The sequence below is a fragment of the Oncorhynchus mykiss genome, chromosome 6, assembly GCF_013265735.2.
Source record: "Oncorhynchus mykiss isolate Arlee chromosome 6, USDA_OmykA_1.1, whole genome shotgun sequence".
Lineage (NCBI taxonomy): Eukaryota > Metazoa > Chordata > Actinopteri > Salmoniformes > Salmonidae > Oncorhynchus > Oncorhynchus mykiss.
This window is the reverse complement of record NC_048570.1, coordinates 12,436,071-12,454,922: the sequence shown is the minus strand read 5'-3', so window position 1 is coordinate 12,454,922 and position 18,852 is coordinate 12,436,071. Positions and strand designations below refer to the sequence as shown.

At 40.9% G+C, this 18,852-nt stretch overlaps 1 protein-coding gene across 1 annotated transcript in view; it reads left to right on the top strand.

Annotated features, from left to right (window-relative positions):
• LOC110525279 (adhesion G-protein coupled receptor V1) overlaps positions 1-18,852 on the top strand; it is a 245,182-nt gene that overhangs the window by 100,438 nt on the left and 125,892 nt on the right. The window contains exons 40-50 of the mRNA XM_036979421.1: positions 711-789; positions 1,198-1,336; positions 1,658-1,799; positions 2,703-2,968; positions 5,622-5,797; positions 5,933-6,060; positions 6,201-6,382; positions 9,686-9,832; positions 10,071-10,151; positions 10,350-10,611; positions 16,796-16,918. Coding sequence (XP_036835316.1) covers positions 711-789; positions 1,198-1,336; positions 1,658-1,799; positions 2,703-2,968; positions 5,622-5,797; positions 5,933-6,060; positions 6,201-6,382; positions 9,686-9,832; positions 10,071-10,151; positions 10,350-10,611; positions 16,796-16,918 — 1,725 coding nt within the window. The remainder of the gene's footprint in view (positions 1-710; positions 790-1,197; positions 1,337-1,657; positions 1,800-2,702; positions 2,969-5,621; positions 5,798-5,932; positions 6,061-6,200; positions 6,383-9,685; positions 9,833-10,070; positions 10,152-10,349; positions 10,612-16,795; positions 16,919-18,852) is intronic.

Sequence of the window (18,852 nt, the reverse complement as noted above, 5' to 3'; positions counted from 1 at the left end):
GAGACAGAGACAGACAGAGACCGACAGTGAAATAGAGACAGAGACACAGACAGAGACACAGACAGAGACACAGACAGAGACACAGACAGACAGACAGACAGACAGACAGACAGACAGACAGACAGACAGCGCTACTAAGGACATTATAAATAAGTCAACACATACTCTGACTCTCAGCTGCATGTGAGAAGTGAATGTCCCTCATCTCCAGTTCTATTAGAGTGGTTAACTGACAACTTCACTGAAATGATGTGCACACTTCAATGGGGCAGAGGCAGTGTGTTGTTGTGAATCTGGATGGCCAGATAGCTAGCAACAATGACAATAAGTTTTATCTTGTTCTTGATACCATGTCTTGTTTTGAGGTGTTTTGTCCTGACTAATATGGCAAAACAATCTCTAGCTAGCTAACCAACAACTGTAATGATGTATTTGAGAGACCACAGGTGCTCATTGTGCAAATTAATTTATGTTTTCAACAAACATTGGAGACTAAATATAGTTTACATGTTGTCAACCATCTAAGTCAACCACGTCGGTTTTGTTGCTAAACAACCAACGTTGTAGCGTTTTTCGATGCTCTGGCCCAGCTTTTCAGGTCCTAGTGTTCATGCTGAAGATGATGCTAGTTTTTGAATGATAATAGTACTTGAACAAGACATTAGAACATGAGATACCCTTCCTATTGTAATGTTGCCTTTCCTCTTCAGATACACATGGTTTGGTGGCAGAAATCAGCATCGGTGCCAATGATGGAATTCGAGGTGTCATTGAATGGACCAATACTATGTAAGTGTCTCTGCCTAACATTGTCCTTTACATTGTCAGTTGTTCCTCCTGTCTTACCTCTACAACATGTAGTCTGGTTGTAGTAGACATGCAGTCTGGTCTGGTTCTGAAAGCACTACACTCAGAAACACTCTCTACACTCTGTATAATTCCCCCTCCCACTGACACTGTTGCTTGTTTGGGAAAAGCCCACACTGCTCCCCTCTATCTGTTTTTCTGTCCCCTTTCATGACTGTCAATTAATAAATCACCCAAGTCACTAAAACACAGGGATCCTTATTCTCATTTACATGTACATTTTAGTAATTTACTGAGGCAGACATTCTTATCCAGAGAGACTTACAATGAGTGCATTCAACCTCAGGTGGCAGACACTTCTGATGTTTGGCTGTGTGTTTTTCCTTGTAGCTTTGAGGTGAATGAGACCATGGGAATGCTGAACCTGGTGGTTTACAGGAGCTCAGGGACCTACGGAAACGTCTCGCTCTTCTTCTACACTCAGAACCTGGAAGGTCAGCTGGGTCTGGACTACAACGCCACACCATCGGTGAGGCCACGCCCCTAACACACTAAACCGCCAATCAGAGTTCTTAAATCATGTAGGGCCAGGGGCGTGCTCAGCAAGACACATTGTTTTGGAACGTTCAGATATAAAATATGCTATGTAGAACAAACATGCCTCTCTGACGTACACTGTATTCGTGGTATTTCCATCTGAAGCGTTTGACAACATTTGGCTATTGAACATGGTCCAGGAGTTTTCCCTGACCAGGTGATCTGACCTGGGAAGACTCTGGGCCCCAACAATGAGACTAAACACATCATGCTCTACTGTGAGTTCATGCAGTACGTTTTGTTTGTTCTTCAGATGCTCCACTTCGCTGATGGTGAGAGGCATCAGTTTGTTGAGGTGCAGATCATTGATGACGTCATCCCAGAGGGAGCTGAAAGGTTCCAGCTCATTCTGGCTAATCCATCATCTGGGCTTAAGCTGGGAGCCAATACCACAGGTAGGATGTGCTGGAAGCCTGTAGCATCATGCACATTCACTAAACCTGTTTACAGTGGTGGAAAAAGTACCCAATTGTCATATTTCAGTAAAAGTAAAGATACCTTAATAGTAAAAGTGAAAGTCACCCAATAAAATACTACTTGAGTAAAAGTCTAAAAGTATTTGGTTTAAATATGCTTAAGTATTAAAAGTAAATGTAATTTCTCAAATATACTTTAGTATCAAAAGTATACATATTTTCTGCACAGACTGCACCATTTCCTTGTTGTTGTTTTTAATTTACAGATAGCCAGGGGCACACGCCAACACTCTGACACGTTATAAATGAAGCGTTTGTGTTTAGTGAGTCTGCCAGATCAAAGGCAAAAGGGATGACCAGGGATGTTCTCTTGATAAGTGCATGAATTTGACAATTTTCCTGTCCTGCTAAGCATTCAAAATGTAACGAGTACTTTTGGGTGTCAGGGAAAATGTAGGGAGTAAAAAGTACATTATTTTCTTTAGGAGTAAAGTAAAAGTTGTCAAAAATATAAATAGAATATAAATAGTAAACTACAGATAAGTCGTACTTTAAAGTATTTTTACGTAAGTACTTTACACCACTTCCTGTTTTATATTGTGTTGAAGGTACTTTTTGTAAAGTCTACGTCAGTGTTTCCCAACTCCAGTCCTCCAGTACCCCCAACAGTACACATTTTTGTTGTAGCCCAGGACAAACATACCTGATTCAACTTGTCAACTAATCATCAGGCCCTCAATGAGTTGAATCACGTATGTTCGTCTGGGGCTACAACAACAATGTGTGCTGTTGGGGGAACTGGAGGACTGGAGTTGGGAGACAGTAGACCTGTGGTTTCACACATGAAATATGTGCTTTCCCTTTCTCCCATGTCGCCTATAGCAACGGTGAACATCTTGGCCAGCGACGATGGCCACGGTGTCATATCCTTCAACAGCAGCCAGCCCTTCCTGCTGAGGGAGCCTACGTCGCTGTCCGGGCTCGGGGAGAGCGTTGCCACCCTGTACGTTGTGCGTGACCCACCCCAGGGCACCTTCGGCACCGTCACTGTCCAGTTCACCATTACACACGCCAACGGAACACTGGCCCACGACGACCTCATACCCTGGCAGGGTTTTGTGGTGCTGGAGGACGGAGTCAAGTTCAAGGTCAGTAGGATCAAAGCAAAACATTTCAGCGGCCCCTCTATTGACAGCTGAGAGAAAAACGTAAATGTTTAAGTTTTAGAGCAATTCTATACATTTTGCCATGGGGCGGAGAAAATATTTAGCAATTTTACAGCTACTTTTCTGCAGTTATACACATTTTGTGGAGAGAAATGTTTTTAAAATTATATCTGAGTGAGAGTGACTAACAAAAAAAACATTTTTATTTTGTGGAAATTGTGTGGACCAACAAAAATCCGCCAGTTGCCCATCCCGGGTATAGATACAGGAGAACTGATTGAACTGTTAAACTGAATAGATTGAAGATATATATTGAATAATTAAATGAATTGATTCAATATATATATATTGGGTAATTAAATGAATAGATTGAAGATATATATTTGATAATTCAATGAATTGATTGAATATATATATTAGATAATTGATTGAATAGATTGAAGATATATATTGGATAATTCAATGAATTGATTGAAGATATATATTGAATATATATATTGATATATATTGAATAATTTATTGAATGAAGATATCTATTGGATAATTGATTGAAAAGATAAAAAAATATATATTGGATAATTGATTGAATAAATTGATGAAAAATATTGTATAATTGATTGATGATATATATTGGATAATTGATAAAAGATATACAGTATATTGGATAATTGATTGAAGATGTATATTGGATACTTGATTGAATTGATTGAAGATGTATATTGTATTATTCAATGAATTGATTGAAGATATATATTGGATAATTCAATGAATAGATTGAAGATTTATATTGGATAATTGATTGAATAGATTGAATATATATGATGGATAATTAAATTAATTGATTGAGGATATATATTGGATAGTTAAATGAATTGATAGAACATATATATTGGTTAATTAAATGAATTGATTGAAGATATATATTGGATAATTCAATCAATTGATTGAAGATACAGTGCCTTGCGAAAGTATTCGGCCCCCTTGAAATTTGCGACCTTTTGCCACATTTCAGGCTTCAAACATAAAGATATAAAACTGTATTTTTTTGTGAAGAATCAACAACAAGTGGAATGAAGTGGAACGACATTTATTGGATATTTCAAACTTTTTTAATAAATCAAAAACTGAAAAATTGGGCGTGCAAAATTATTCAGCCCCTCTACTTTCAGTGCAGCAAACTCTCTCCAGAAGTTCAGTGAGGATCTCTGAATGATCCAATGTTGACCTAAATGACTAATGATGATAAATACAATCCGCCTGTGTGTAATCAAGTCTCCGTATAAATGCACCTGCACTGTGATAGTCTCAGAGGTCCGTTAAAAGCGCAGAGAGCATCATGAAGAACAAAGAACACACCAGGCAGGTCCGATATACTGTTGTGAAGAAGTTTAAAGCCGGATTTGGATACAAAAATATTTCCCAAGCTTTAACCACTTCATGATTGTGTCCCACTTGTTGTTGATTCTTCACAAAAAAAACTGTTTTATATCTTCATGTTTAAAGCCTGAAATGTGGCAAAAGGTCGCAAAGTTCAAGGGGGCCGAATACTTTCGCAAGGCACTGTATATATTGGATAATTAAATTAATTGATTGAAGACATATATTGGAGGTTTGATTGAATAGATTGAAAACATATATTGGATGATCGATTGAATCAATTGAAGAAAAATATTGGATAATTGATTGAAGATGTACAGTATATTGGATAATTGATTGTAGATATAAATTGTGTAATTGATTGAAGAAATATATATTGGATAATTGATTGAATAAATTGACGATATCTATTGGATAATTTATTGAAAATATTGAAGATATATATTGAATAATTGATTGAAAAGATTGAAGATATATATTGAATAATTGACTGAATAAATTGAAGAAAAATATTGGATAATTGATTGAAGATATATATTGGATAATTGATTAAAGATATACAGTATATTGGATAATTGATTGTAGATATAAATTGTATAATTGATTGAAGATATATGTATTGGATAATTGATTGAATAAATTGACGATATCTATTGGATAATTGATTGAAGATATATATTGGATAATTGATTAAAGATATACAGTATATTGGATAATTGATGGAAGATATTTATTGGATCATTGATTAAAGATATACAGTATATTGGATAATTGATGGAAGATATTTATTGGATCATTGATTAAAGATATACAGTATATTGGATAATTGATGGAAGATATTTATTGGATCATTGATTAAAGATATACAGTATATTGGATAATTGATGGAAAAGATTGAAGATATGTATTGGATAATTGAGTTAATTGATATAAAGGCAAGAGGTGTGTTATTTGGAGAATATCAAAGGCCGTTAGGTATAGACATCTTATCTTGATGTGTTTCAGTACCTTGGAAGCACAGAGGTCAGGGAAGCTATAAAGCCTTATATTGGTTGATGATCTCTGACGTGTTGGTTGATGTTCTCTGACGTGTTTGTTGATGATCTCTGACGTGTTGGTTGATGTTCTCTGACGTGTTGGTTGATGGTCTCTGACGTGTTGGTTGATGTTCTCTGACGTGTTGGTTGATGGTCTCTGACGTGTTGGTTGATGTTCTCTGACATGTTGGTTGATGTTCTCTGACGTGTTGACGTTGTAGACTTTGGAGATCTGGGCAGTTCTGGACGCTGAGCCTGAGGTGAACGAGACATTCACAGTGACCCTGTCCAGTCCAACTGGAGGGGCGCGGCTTGGAGACATATTCTACACAGTCATCACTGTGCTGCAGAACTCCGCCCCTCTGGGCCTCTTCCGCATCGCCTCCTCCCTCAACAGGTGAGAGAACACTGGATCACACTCACACACGCACATGCGCACGCATGCATTCACACATACAAACATGCGCGCACACACACAAACGCTCACACAGACACGCTCACACACGTCACACATGTACATCTATCTCTGCAGGACTGATAGCTCTGTGGTGGGGAAGGAGGGCGGTAGGACCGTGTTCTTGACTGTGTCCCGCATTAAAGGTCTGGAGGCAGCGGTCAGTGTGGAGTGGGAGACTCAGTCGGACACAGCTGTTGCCGTGGGTAAGATGGGCTAGGTACTTCATTTCTGCACTCAGTTAATGTCATATGCCCTCAGTAGAAAATATAGTGGTAATTTCAGTTCCAGGTCTGTATTCATATGTTCACCATGATATACAGTGATTGTACTAGTCTATTTTCAGAGGGGACTCTTCCAGTGATGGCAGTGTATCAGATCTTCCCAGAGACCCCCACCTCAGGCTGGTGTTCCCTGGCTGGTGGAGCCTCTCCTCTGGCCATGAGGCTAGACAGGCCCTCAAATGGAGGCTCCACCCAGACCCACGCCACTCTTTACAGGTGGCAGGGGGTGTTGGTGCCTATACAGGTAATCTAGTGATGTATCTAAACAGTATCCTATAGCCCAATTCCATATCGACCCTTAGACCCTACACCCTAAGCAGGTGGAGATCGGAGAGGATGTGGCAGCTATAAGTAATATGGTAATTGGCTAAGCAATATGCTGCATATTTACCTCTTTTAGGCTAAGCAAAAATATCCATCTTGACCCCTGATAGGCTAAGCAAAAAGCTCCGTATTGACCTCTGATAGAACTTATTGCATAGCTTATCTTGGCCTCTTATAGGCTTAGCTATAAGCTCCATCTTGGCCTCTGCTAGGCTAAACTACATAGGTACGATAGTTGAACTATATACAGTGCTTTCAGAAAGTATTCATATCCCTTGACTTTTTTTCTCACCCATCTATACACAATACTCCATGACAAAGTGAAAATATATTTCTAGAAATGTTTGCAAAATGATTGAAAATGAAATACAGAAATATATAATTTACATAAGTATTCACACCCTGAGTCAAAACATGTTAGTGTCACGCCCTGTAATGAGATATCTCTGTTTTCTTTATATTTTGGTTAGGTCAGGGTGTGACTAGGGTGGGTACGCTAGTTTTTGTATTGTCTAGGTTTTTTTGTATGTCTAGGGTTTTTGTAGGTCCAGGTGATTTGTATGTCCATGGTGGCCTGATATTGTTCCCAATCAGAGGCAGCTGTTTATCGTTGTCTCTGATTGGGGATCATATTTAGGTAGCCATTTCCCTTTGGTGTTTGTGGGATCTTGTCTATGTGTAGTTGTTTGTATAGCGTCACTTTTCGTTTTGTTAGTTTGTTCAGTGTTCATTCTTTAAATAAATAAGAATGTACGCATACCACGCTGCGCCTTGGTCCAATCTTTATAACGAACGTGACAGTTAGTATAATACGTACACATTTATTTTGTTATATTCTTCAAGCTCTGTCAAGTTGGTTGTTGATCATTGCTAGACAGCCATGTTCAAGTCTTGCCATGGATTTTCAAGACGATTTAAGTCAAAACTGTAACTACCCACTCAGGAACATTCAATGTTGTTTTGGGAAGCAACTACAGCGTAGATTTGGCCTCATGTTTTAGGTTAATGTCCTGCTGAAAGGTGAATTTGTCTCCCAGTGTCTGTTGAAAGGCAGACTGAAACAGGTTTTCCTCTAGGCTACAATTCTATACGCCATCGGAGACCACACAGCTGTAGTTTTGGCTACACGGCTGGAAATGGTTAAACTCTGACACTATCCATCACTACAGAATAAGATCAAATCTTAGAAGTAGAATTACTAGTTTGCAGCTAGAAATGACGTACATCTAGAACGAGAATACTGACAACAGCCGACGCATCTATTCTATGAGAAGTATCCATTCTAACCACCTACAACCACAAAAGACATTGTGACTTCTGGGAAAGTTAACCAGAGACTCTGATGAACTCTACAGGATGATCGAGGATTCCAACAGAGAAGACAACGAAATACGGGTGAAAATATATAAATTGTAATTTTTCTCGAATGAGCGGCCATTCATGTGCAAAGGATTAGCATTTCAATTAATATAATTATAGACTGTGTGTAGTGAATACGTTTTGTCTCTCCCGCTCTTTCTCAGTTCCCACCCCTTTCCATTTGTCTACCAGCCCGTCATATCGGCTTAGCCCACTAGGGACTTTTCTATCATTGTTAGTAACCAATATCTACTGTTTGTTTGTTTTGTATTTCTGTGATTATTTATTTATTTAGTTAGTTAGTAAATAAATAATTAAGCCAATTTGTATATTGGTGATTCATGATGGAAACTAGGGTCGTGCAGATAACCAAGAATTTTACGATTTTTGGAATGAGACTAATGAGGTAACAATTAATAATTAATTAATAGAAGACTAATTGATAAGATGTGAAAATATCTGAAGAGTCGATTCGGGAACTAGAGATGAATTTTTTTTCCCGTGGTGCCCCAACTTCCTAGTTAATTAAAGTTTGCATTATTAGTTTAATCACATAATAGTAATACACATAGAGAATTTATTTGATGAAATAACAGTCTTCACAATTAATGAGAGTCACAGACACGACACAGTGATGTGTTGGATTTGCCCCAAACATAACGCTTTGTATTGAGGACATAAAGTTCATTAGTTTGCCAATTACTTTAGTACCTTGTTGCAAACATGATGCATGTTTTGGAGAATTTGTATTCTGTACAGGCTTCCTTCTTTTCAATTTGTCATTTAGATAGTATTGTGGAGTAACTACAATGTTGTTGACCCTCAGTTTTGTCCTATCACAGCCATTAAACTCTGTAACTTTTTAAAGTCATCATTGGCCTCATGGTGAAATTATAGAGCGGTTTGCTTCTCTCCAGCTACTGAGTTAGGAAGGATGCCAATATCATTGTAGTGCCTGAGTGTATTGAGACACCATCCAAAGTGTAATTAATAACTTTACCATGCTCAAATGGTTATTCAATATCTGCTTTTTGTTTACCAACAAGTTCCCTTCTTTATGGGGCATAGGAAAACCTCCCTGGTCTTTGTGGTTGAATCTGTGCTTGAAATTCACTGCTCGACTGAGGGACCTTACAATTATCTGTATGTGTGTGGTACAGAGATGAGGTAGTCATTCAAAAACCATATTGAATACTATTATTGCACACAGAGTGAGTCTATGCAACGTATTATGTGACTTGTTAAGCACATTTTTACTCCTGAACTTATTTATGCTTGGCATAACAAAGGTGTTGAATACTTATTGACTCAACACATTTCAGCATTTCATTTTTAATACATTTCTAAACATTTCTAAAAACATAATTCCACTTTGACATTATGGGTTATTGTGTGAAGGCCAGTGACACAAAATCTCAATTGAATACATTTTTTAATTCAGCCTGTAACACAAAACATGTTGTAAAAAGTCAAGGGATGTGAGTAGTTACTGAAGGCACTGTAGGGACAGTAGTTGAACTATGTAGGAGGCCAGAAAGATGAAGGGAAGAGGGAAGGAAGACATGAACGACTCACCCAGAACAGCTTTTAGAAAACTGCCTTGCTTTGTGTTGCATACACATATGCATCAGTCTATTTATAGTATATCATGATGCCTGATTGCACTATGGGGTGGCAGGTAGTCTAGTGGTTAAGAGTGTTGGGCCAGTAACCGAAAGGTTGCTGTTTCGAATCCCCGAGCCAACAAGGTGAAAATGTTTGTTCCCTTGAGTAAGGCACTTAACCCTAATTGATCCTGTATGTTGCTCTGGATAAGACCATCTGCTAAATGGCAAAAATACATATAATTCTCTCTTGTTTTCAGTCGGTGACGATCCAGGACCCTAGGATGTGTGTGGGTTTCTCTATGAACGGCTCATCCTATGTAGCGATCACACATGGCGCCCTCCCGGACTCCCCTGCTGTCAACCTCAGCCTGTTCAGAGTGCAACAGAACCTCAATCTAACCCTGGTGAAGCCTGTTACCTTTTGGACTTGACTGTTGTCTTTTAATCTGTGGTCCTTATGATGTGTTTTCTGCCTGCAGACATTATGTAATATCTACATAGTAATCAATTACTTACTATAAATCAATCACTCATTGGCCTTCTGTTCCTATGGTTAGTTCTCTTTTGACAGTCACTCCATGTCAGTGGCATTAAGTTCAGTAATATATTCATTTATATTGAACATCAAACCTTTCCCCATAGGAACAATCACTGGCTGTTGAAGCTCTTGATGTTAAACACTTCTCCATTGAAAAAAGACACTACTTGATTGCCTCAAGCCAGGTGAGTTTGGGGGTTAAAATGAATTTGTCATAACCTGTGAAACATACCTGTACAGTACAGGTGCTCCAGGACATGATATCCACATGCACACCACCACATTACGATTGTCATTCAAATCAAAACGGCCAATGGATTTTGACTTCACCACCTGGAGTTGATTTCGACTAGCTAGTAGCTAACTTGTCTTGTTTTTACCAGGTGTTCGTTTGGACCGGAAGTGTCTTGGCTCTCCATCAGAGCCTGGAGCTTCAGGGTGTCCTCAGCGTGTCTCCCTTCTCCCATGGGACCACCCTCTACCTGGTTGTCTGTGTGAGGAGAAAGATGGGGGACGGCTGTGTGCTGTTCCAGTGGAGTGGAGGGCACTTCCAGAACCCTAGGCCTCTGCCTGTCAGCAGCAGAGCTCAACAAGTAGAGTCTCTCAACAAAGGAGCAGACACTCTCCTTTTGGTCATCACCGAAGGTGACCTCATGTGACCTTCTCTAAAAACCACATCCTCTGTATTTGTCTTTGCAATCTCAAATCTTCTATGTTGACATTTTGCTACGGTGCCATTTTGTATTTATTAGTTATTTTCTGTGTGCTCTGAAGTGGCTTATGTGGTGCAGATATGGTGATGTGGCTTATGTGGTGCAGAGATGGTGATGTGGCTTATGTGGTGCAGAGATGGTGATGTGGCTTATGTGGTGCAGAGATGGTGATGTGGTGCAGAGATGGTGATGTGGTGCAGAGATGGTGATGTGGTGCAGAGATGGTGACGTGGCTTATGTGGTGCAGAGATGGTGATGTGGCTTATGTGGTGCAGAGATGGTGACGTGGCTTATGTGGTGCAGAGATGGTGATGTGGCTTATGTGGTGCAGAGATGGTGATGTGGCTTATGTGGTGCAGAGATGGTGATGTGGCTTATGTGGTGCAGATATGGTGATGTGGCTTATGTGGTGCAGAGATGGTGATGTGGCTTATGTGGTGCAGAGATGGTGATCTGGCTTATGTGGTGCAGATATGGTGATGTGGCTTATGTGGTGCAGAGATGGTGACGTGGCTTATGTGGTGCAGAGATGGTGACGTGGCTTATGTGGTGCAGAGATGGTGATGTGGCTTATGTGGTGCAGAGATGGTGACGTGGCTTATGTGGTGCAGAGATGGTGACGTGGCTTATGTGGTGCAGAGATGGTGATGTGGCTTATGTGGTGCAGAGATGGTGACGTGGCTTATGTGGTGCAGAGATGGTGACGTGGCTTATGTGGTGCAGAGATGGTGATGTGGCTTATGTGGTGCAGAGATGGTGACGTGGCTTATGTGGTGCAGAGATGGTGACGTGGCTTATGTGGTGCAGAGATGGTGATGTGGCTTATGTGGTGCAGAGATGGTGACGTGGCTTAGGTGGTGCAGAGATAAAGATGTGTCTCATGTGGTGCAGAGATGGTAAGGTGCAGATATGATACTTACCAGGCATAGTTAATGTGTCCCCAATCCACTGTTGACAAAACATGGTTTGTGTGCACAGACGGGAGGGAGTAAGGCGACAAAAGTCCTTATGTATATTGGAGCATTGATAAAACACCACAGACCACAATCCAAATAAGTGAAGTAGGTAGTCTCTATGATGTGAGTTTCCCAGAAGGCTCAGTGTAGTAGGCCTATGGGAAACCACTCAGCATAGTAGGCCAATGGGAAACTGTTCAGTGTAGTATTTCTACAAACTTCAAAGTGTTTTCTATCCAATGGTACCAATTATATGCTTCTGGCTTCTGGGCCTGAGTAACAGGCAGTTTACTTTGGGCACGTCAGTCAGACAGGAAGTGGAGAAAAATAGACCCTAGCCTGAATAAGTTTTAATGTGAGTCTGGAAGGAGAGTTTACAGTCTAACCAGACACCTAGGTATTTGTAGTTGTCCACATATTCTAAGTCAGAACCGTCCAGAGTAGTGATGCTAGTTGGGCAGGAGGGTGCGGGCAGCAATCGGTTGAAGAGCATGCACTTAGTTTTACTTGCATTTAAAAGCAGTTGGAGGCCACGGAAGAGTGTTGTATGGCATTGAAGCTCGTTTGGATGTTTGTTAGCACAGTGTCCAAAGAAGGGCCAGATGTATACAGAATGGTGTCATCTGCGTAGAGGTGGATCAAAGAATCACCTGCAGCAAGAGTGACATCATTGATATATACAGAGAAAAGAGTCGGCCCGAGAATTGTTCCCTGGGACAACACCCATAGAGACGGCCAGAGGTCCCGGACAACAGGCCCTTCGATTTGACACACTGAACTCTGAGGCGAGGCAGTCATTAGAGAAGCCAAGGCTATTGAGTCTGCCAATAAGAATGCGGTGATTGACGGTGAGTCGAAAGCCTTGGCCAGGCCGATGAAGACGGCTGCACAGTACTGTCTTTTATCGATGGCAGTTATGATATCGTTTAGGACCTTGAGCGTGGTTGAGGTGCATCCATGACCAGCTCTGAAACCAGATTGCATAGTGGAGAAGGTACGGTGGGATTCGAAATGTTCAGTGATTTGTTTGTTCACTTGGCTTTCATCAGCATCTGAGCAGCTAACCGATCGCTGCAGCTGTACATAGCCCATCTGAAAATAGCCCACCCAATCTACCTACCTCATCCCCATATTGTTTTTATTTACTTTTCTGCTCTTTTGCACACAAGTATTTGTACTTGCACATCACCATCTGCTCATCTATCGCTCTAGTGTTAATTTGCTAAATTGTAATTACTTCGCTACAATGGCCTATTTATTGCCTTACCTCTTCACACCATTTGCACACACTGAATATAGACTTTTTCCCCCTTTTTTTCCCTATTGTGTTACTGACTGTACGCTTGTTTATTCCATGTGTAACTCTGTGTTGTTTGTATACTTTGCTTTATCTTGGCCAAGTCACAGTTGTAAACAAGAACTTGTTCTCAACTAGCTTACCTGGTTAAATAAAGGTGAAATAAAAAATGTGAAAAACTTGGCTTTCGAAGACTTTAGAAAGGCAGGGCAGGATGGATATAGGTCTATAACAGTTTGGGTCTAGAGTGTCTTCCCCTTTGAATAGGGGGATGACTGCGGCAGCTTTCCAATCTTTGGGGATCTCAGACAATACGAAAGGGACGCTGGACAGACTAGTAATAGGGGTTTCAACAATTTCAGAGGATCATTCTAGAAAGAGAGGGTCCAGATTGTCTAGCCCAGCTGATTTGTAGGGATACAGATTTACAGCTCTTTCAGAACATCAGCTGTCTGGATTTGGGTGAAGGAGAAGCGGGGGGGCTTGGGCAAGTTTCTGCAGAGATGTTGGCCGGGGTAGGGGTAGCCAGGTGGAAAGCATGGCCAGCCGTAGAAAAATGCTTATTGAAATTATCGTAGATTTATCGGTGGTGACAGTGTTTCCTATCCTCAGTGCAATGGGCAGCTTGGAGGAGGTGCTCTTATTCTCCATGGACTTTGCAGTGTCCCAAAACTTTTTCGAATTAATGCTACAGGATGCAAATTTCTGTTTGAAAAAGCTAGCCTTAGCTTTCCTAACTGACTGAATATATTGGTTCCTGACTTCCTTGAAAAGTTGCATATCGTGGGGGCTATTCGAAGCTAATGCAGAATGCCACCTAATGTTTTTGTGCTGGTCAAGGGCAGTCAAGTCTGGGGTGAACCAAGGGCTATAGTTGAAGTCAGAAGTTTACATACACTTAGGTTTGAGTCATTACAACTCGTTTTTCAACCTCTCCACAAATGTCCTGTTAACAAATAAATCGTTTTGGCAAGTGGGTTAGGACATCTACTTTGTGCATTACACAAGTAATTTTTCTAACAATTCTTCAAACAGATTTCACTTATAATTCACTGTATCACAATTGCAGTGGATGGATCCAAAGTTTACATACACTAAGTTGACAGTGCCTTTAAACAGCTTCGAAAATTCCAGAAAATTATGTCATGGCTTTAGAAGCTTCTGATAGGCTAATTTACATAATTTGAGTCAATTGGAGGTGTACCTGTGGATGTATTTCAAGGCCTACCTTCAAACGCAGTGCCTCTTTGCTTGACATCTTGGGAAAATCAAAAGAAATCCCCCAAGAACTCAGAAAAAAAATTGTAGACGTCCACAGGTCTGTTTCATCCTTGGGAGCAATTTCCAAACTCCTGAAGGTACCACGTTCATCTGTACGACCAATAGTACGCAAGTATAAACACCATGGGACCACACAGTTGTCATACCGCTCATGAAGGAGGCGCGTTCTGTCTCATAGAGTTGAACGTACTTTGGTGCGAAAAGTGCAATCAATCCCAGAAAAACAGCAAAGGACCTTCTGAAGATGCTGGAGGAAACCGGTACAAGTATCTATATCCACAGTAAAATGAGTCCTATATCGACATAACCTGAAAGGCCCTTCAGCAAGGAAGAAACCACTGCTCCAAAACCGCCATAAAAAGCCAGACTACAGTTTGCAACTGCACATGGGGACAAAGATCGTACTTTTTGGAAAAAGGTCCTCTGGTTTGATGAAACAAAAATAGAACTGTTTGGCCATAATGACCATCAATATGTTTGGTTGAAGAAAGGGGGATGCATGCAAGCCAAAGAACACCATCCCAACCGTGAAGCACGGGAGTGGCAGCATCATGTTGTGGGGGGTGCTTTGCTGTAGGAGGGACGAGTGCACTTCACAAAATAGATTGCATCATGAGGCAGGAAAATTATGTAGATATATTGAAGCAACATCTCAAGACATCAGTTAAAGCTTGGTCGCAAATGGGTCTTCCAAATGGACAATGACCCTATGCATACTTCCAAAGTTGTGGCAAAATGGCTTAAGGACAACAAAGTCAAGGTATTGGAGTGGCCATCACAAAGCCCTGACCTCAATCCTATAGAAAATTTGTGGGCAGAACTTAAAAAGCGTGTGTGAGCAAGGAGGCCTACAAACCTGACTCAGTTACACCAGCTCTGTCAGGAGGAATGGGCCAAAATTCACCCAACTTATTGTGGGAAGCTTGTGTAAGGCTACCTGAAACATTTGACCCAAGTTAAACAATTTAAAGGCAATGCTACCAAATAGTAATTGAGTGTATGTAAACGTATGTTCCACTGGGAATGTGATGAAAGAAATAAAAGCTGAAATAAATAATTCTGTCTACTATTATTCTGACATTTCACATTCTTAAAATAAAGTGGTGATCCTAACTGACCTAAGACAGGGAATTTTTACTCTGACTAAATGTCAGGAATTGTGAAAAACTGCGTTTAAATGTATTTGGCTACGGTGTATGTAAACTTCCAACTGTATATCTGTTCTTAGTTCTACATCTTTTGAATGGGGCATGCTCTTTAAGATAGTGAAGAAAGCACTTTTAAAAAGCAACCAGGCATCCTCTACTGACGGGATTAGGTCAATATCCTTCCAGGATACCTGGGCCAGGTCGATTAGAAAGGCCTTCTTGTAGAAGTGTTTTAGGGAGCGTTTGACAGTGATGAGGGGTGGTCATTTGACCGACAACCCATTACACACGCAGGCAATGAGGCAGTGATCACTGAGATCCTGGTTGAAGACAGCAGAAGTGTATTTAGAGGGCAAGTTGATCAGGATGATATCTAAGAGGGTGCCCATGGTTATGGATTTAGGGTTTCTCTGGTAGGTTTCTTGATCATTTGTGTGAGATGGAGGGCATCTAGCTTAGATTGTAGGACGGCCGGGGTGTTAAGCATGTCCCAGTTTAGGTCACCTAACAGTACAAACTCTGAAGATAGATGGGGAGCAATCAATTCACATATGGTGTCCAGGGCACAGCTGGGAGCTGAAGGGGGTCTATAACAAGTGTCAACGGTGAGAGACTAGTTTCTGGAAAGTTGGATTTTTAAAAGTAAAAGCTCAAATTGTTTGGGCACAGACCTGGATAGTAAGACAGAACTCTGCAGGTTATATCTGCAGTAGATTGCAACTCCGCCCCCTTTGGCAGTTCTATCTTGTCGGAAAATGTTATAGATAGTTAGACATTTCTGGATTTTTGGTGGCCTTCCTAAGCCAGGATTCAGACACGGCTAGGTTGGTGGAGTGTGCTAAAGCAGTGAATAAAATAAACTTGAGGAGGCTTCTAATGTTAACATGCATGAAACCAAGGCTTTTACGGTTACAGAAGTCAACAAATGAGAGCGCCTGGGGAATGGGAGTGGTGCTGGGGGGCTGCAGGGCATGGGTTAACCTCGGCATCACCAGAGGAACAGGGGAGGAGTAGGATAAGGGTACGGCTAAAGCCTATAAGAACTGGTTGTCTAGTGTGTTCGGAACGGAGAGTAAAAGGAGCAGATTTCTGGGCGAGAAAGAATAGATTCAAGGCATAATGTACAGAAAAGTGTATGGTAGGAGGACGGGGGACGTCTGGGGGACGTCGTAACGGAAGAGCCTGTTGAAACGGAAGAGCCTGTCAATGTAGTAGGCCAATGGGAAACCGCTCAGTGTAGTAGGCCAATGGGGAAACTTTTCAGTGTCGTAGGCCAATGGAAAACCACAGGCAGGCTCAGAGGATGTCATTTATAGTAGCTGGGTGTGTCATACCTAACAGAACCACCTGTGAATGAAAGAATTGAGGGCTAACATAAAGCTGTGTGTGTGTGTGTGTCCGTCCGCCCGTCTGTGTGTGTGTTCCTATCCCCAGGTTCCTCTTCCTCCTGTGAGGTGTTTGTATGGGGTTCCCAGCAGCTGTTCCCCCAGCACAGCCAGTCTATCCTCCACCCTGGCCTGGCCTCTGCCCAGCCCTTCACTCTACCCTCAGGGATCAGTGAGTACACACACACACACACAATAGTGTTTGTTCTTCACTAGTTGCCTGTTTCTTGTAGCAACAGGTCACAAATCTTGCTGCTGTGATGATATTTCACCCAACATACATGGGAGTTTGTCAAAATTGGGTTTGGTTTTAAATTCTTTGTGGGTTTGTGTAGTCTGAGGGAAACATGTGTCTCTAATATGGTCATACATTTGGCAAGAGGTTGAAAGTGCAGCTCAGTTTCCACCTCATTTTGTGGGCAGTGTGCACATAGCCTGTATTCTCTTGAGAGCCAGGTCTGCCTACGGCAGCCTTTCTCAATAGCAAGGCTACAGTGGTTCGTCCTTTGAAGTTCTATGGCATGCTATGTTATTCTATTCTTAATTCTATGGCATGTTATTTAAGTGTGAACCACTGGTACCATTAATGCTAGTCAGTGCTAGTTTAACCACCAGAGGTCATCTTTGAGAAACATTTGATGGCTTTCAATAATGGCTGTACTAGAGGGGTTCAATTGCCAGACGGGGAGGAAGGAGTCTGCTGTCCTTGTAAATAATAATTTGTTGTTAACTGACTTGTCTAGTTAAATAAAGGTTACACTTAAAGCACAACATTTCTGCACTCTATTTTTTTTTATTCTAGCCTAACCAATACCCAAACGGAGATGAAGTGAACATAACAATCTCATTGATTTATCAAGACCTGATCCCATGCTTGTCTCAGAGCTCCGCGAAATGGGGCTAAAATAGTTGTAGGCTATTGCTTCAAATCCTATTGCTTCCGCCAATAATTACATAAAGAGGATTGGAGGATATTTCTGTAATTCAGTGATATTTGTTCCCATAGTAATTCGTTATGGATCCATAACTAAATAAACATTAGCATGTTGAAAGAGTATTTTTATCATTCTTTTATTAATGAAAGCATAAAGATACCATTATTAGTTACATTGTTTTAGTTTGAATGTGCAGACTGGCACTAAGAACAGAACAGCGGGAACGTTTCCCTTGTCAGTGCCATTATTAGTGCAATGCACCTTAAATATTTTAGAGATGACTTTGTTTTCAAATGACGTAAAATGAGTGAGGGAAAAGGCCATTCTTGAACATGGGGTGAGACATTGTTACTAATTTGTAAATAAAGCCAGTTTGTCATTTAGAATTATTTATTTCTGTTTTTAGAGGGAGAAAACCTACTGTCGTCTCATGGGTTTCCCAGTCAAGGCCAATTGAACCAGCATCTGTAGCAACACAGCTTGCACTGTTATGCAGTGTATTAGGCCATTGCGCCACTCTGACACTGTACAACATGACTGGTCGAGAGTGGCCTACAGTACTACAGTAAGAGCAAAATAATCTAACAAAATAAAATAATAAAAACCTTAACCAGTCGTGAACAATTATCTGTTTCTATTTAGGTGTATGTCGCCCATTCATTGTCAGTTAGAGACACAGTAGGACCCAAAGCATAATCAGTGCTGTAACTCCCCCTTGTGCTGGTCTGGAGCAATGAAGTGGTGACGCAGGGTACCGTACTAAACCACAAATGACCTCTATGTCCTGCGGCGTAAACTCGCAACCTCTTACTCCCACCTGAGACGCAGACGTCTCATCTAGACATCTGGAAATGCAAATGCGCTGCGCTAAATGCTAAATGTACTCGTTAAAACTCAAACGTTCATTAAAACACACATGCAGGGTATTGAATTAAAGCTACACTCGTTGTGAATCTAGCCAATAAGTCCGATTTTTAAAATGCTTTTCGGCGAAAGCATGAGAAGCTATTATCTGATAGCATGCAACACCCCAAAATACCTGAAGGGGACGTAAACAAAAGAATTAGCGTAGCCGGCGCTACACAAAACGCAGAAATAAAATATAAAACATTCATTACCTTTGATGATATTCTTTGTTGGCACTCCTATATGTTCCATAAACATCACAATT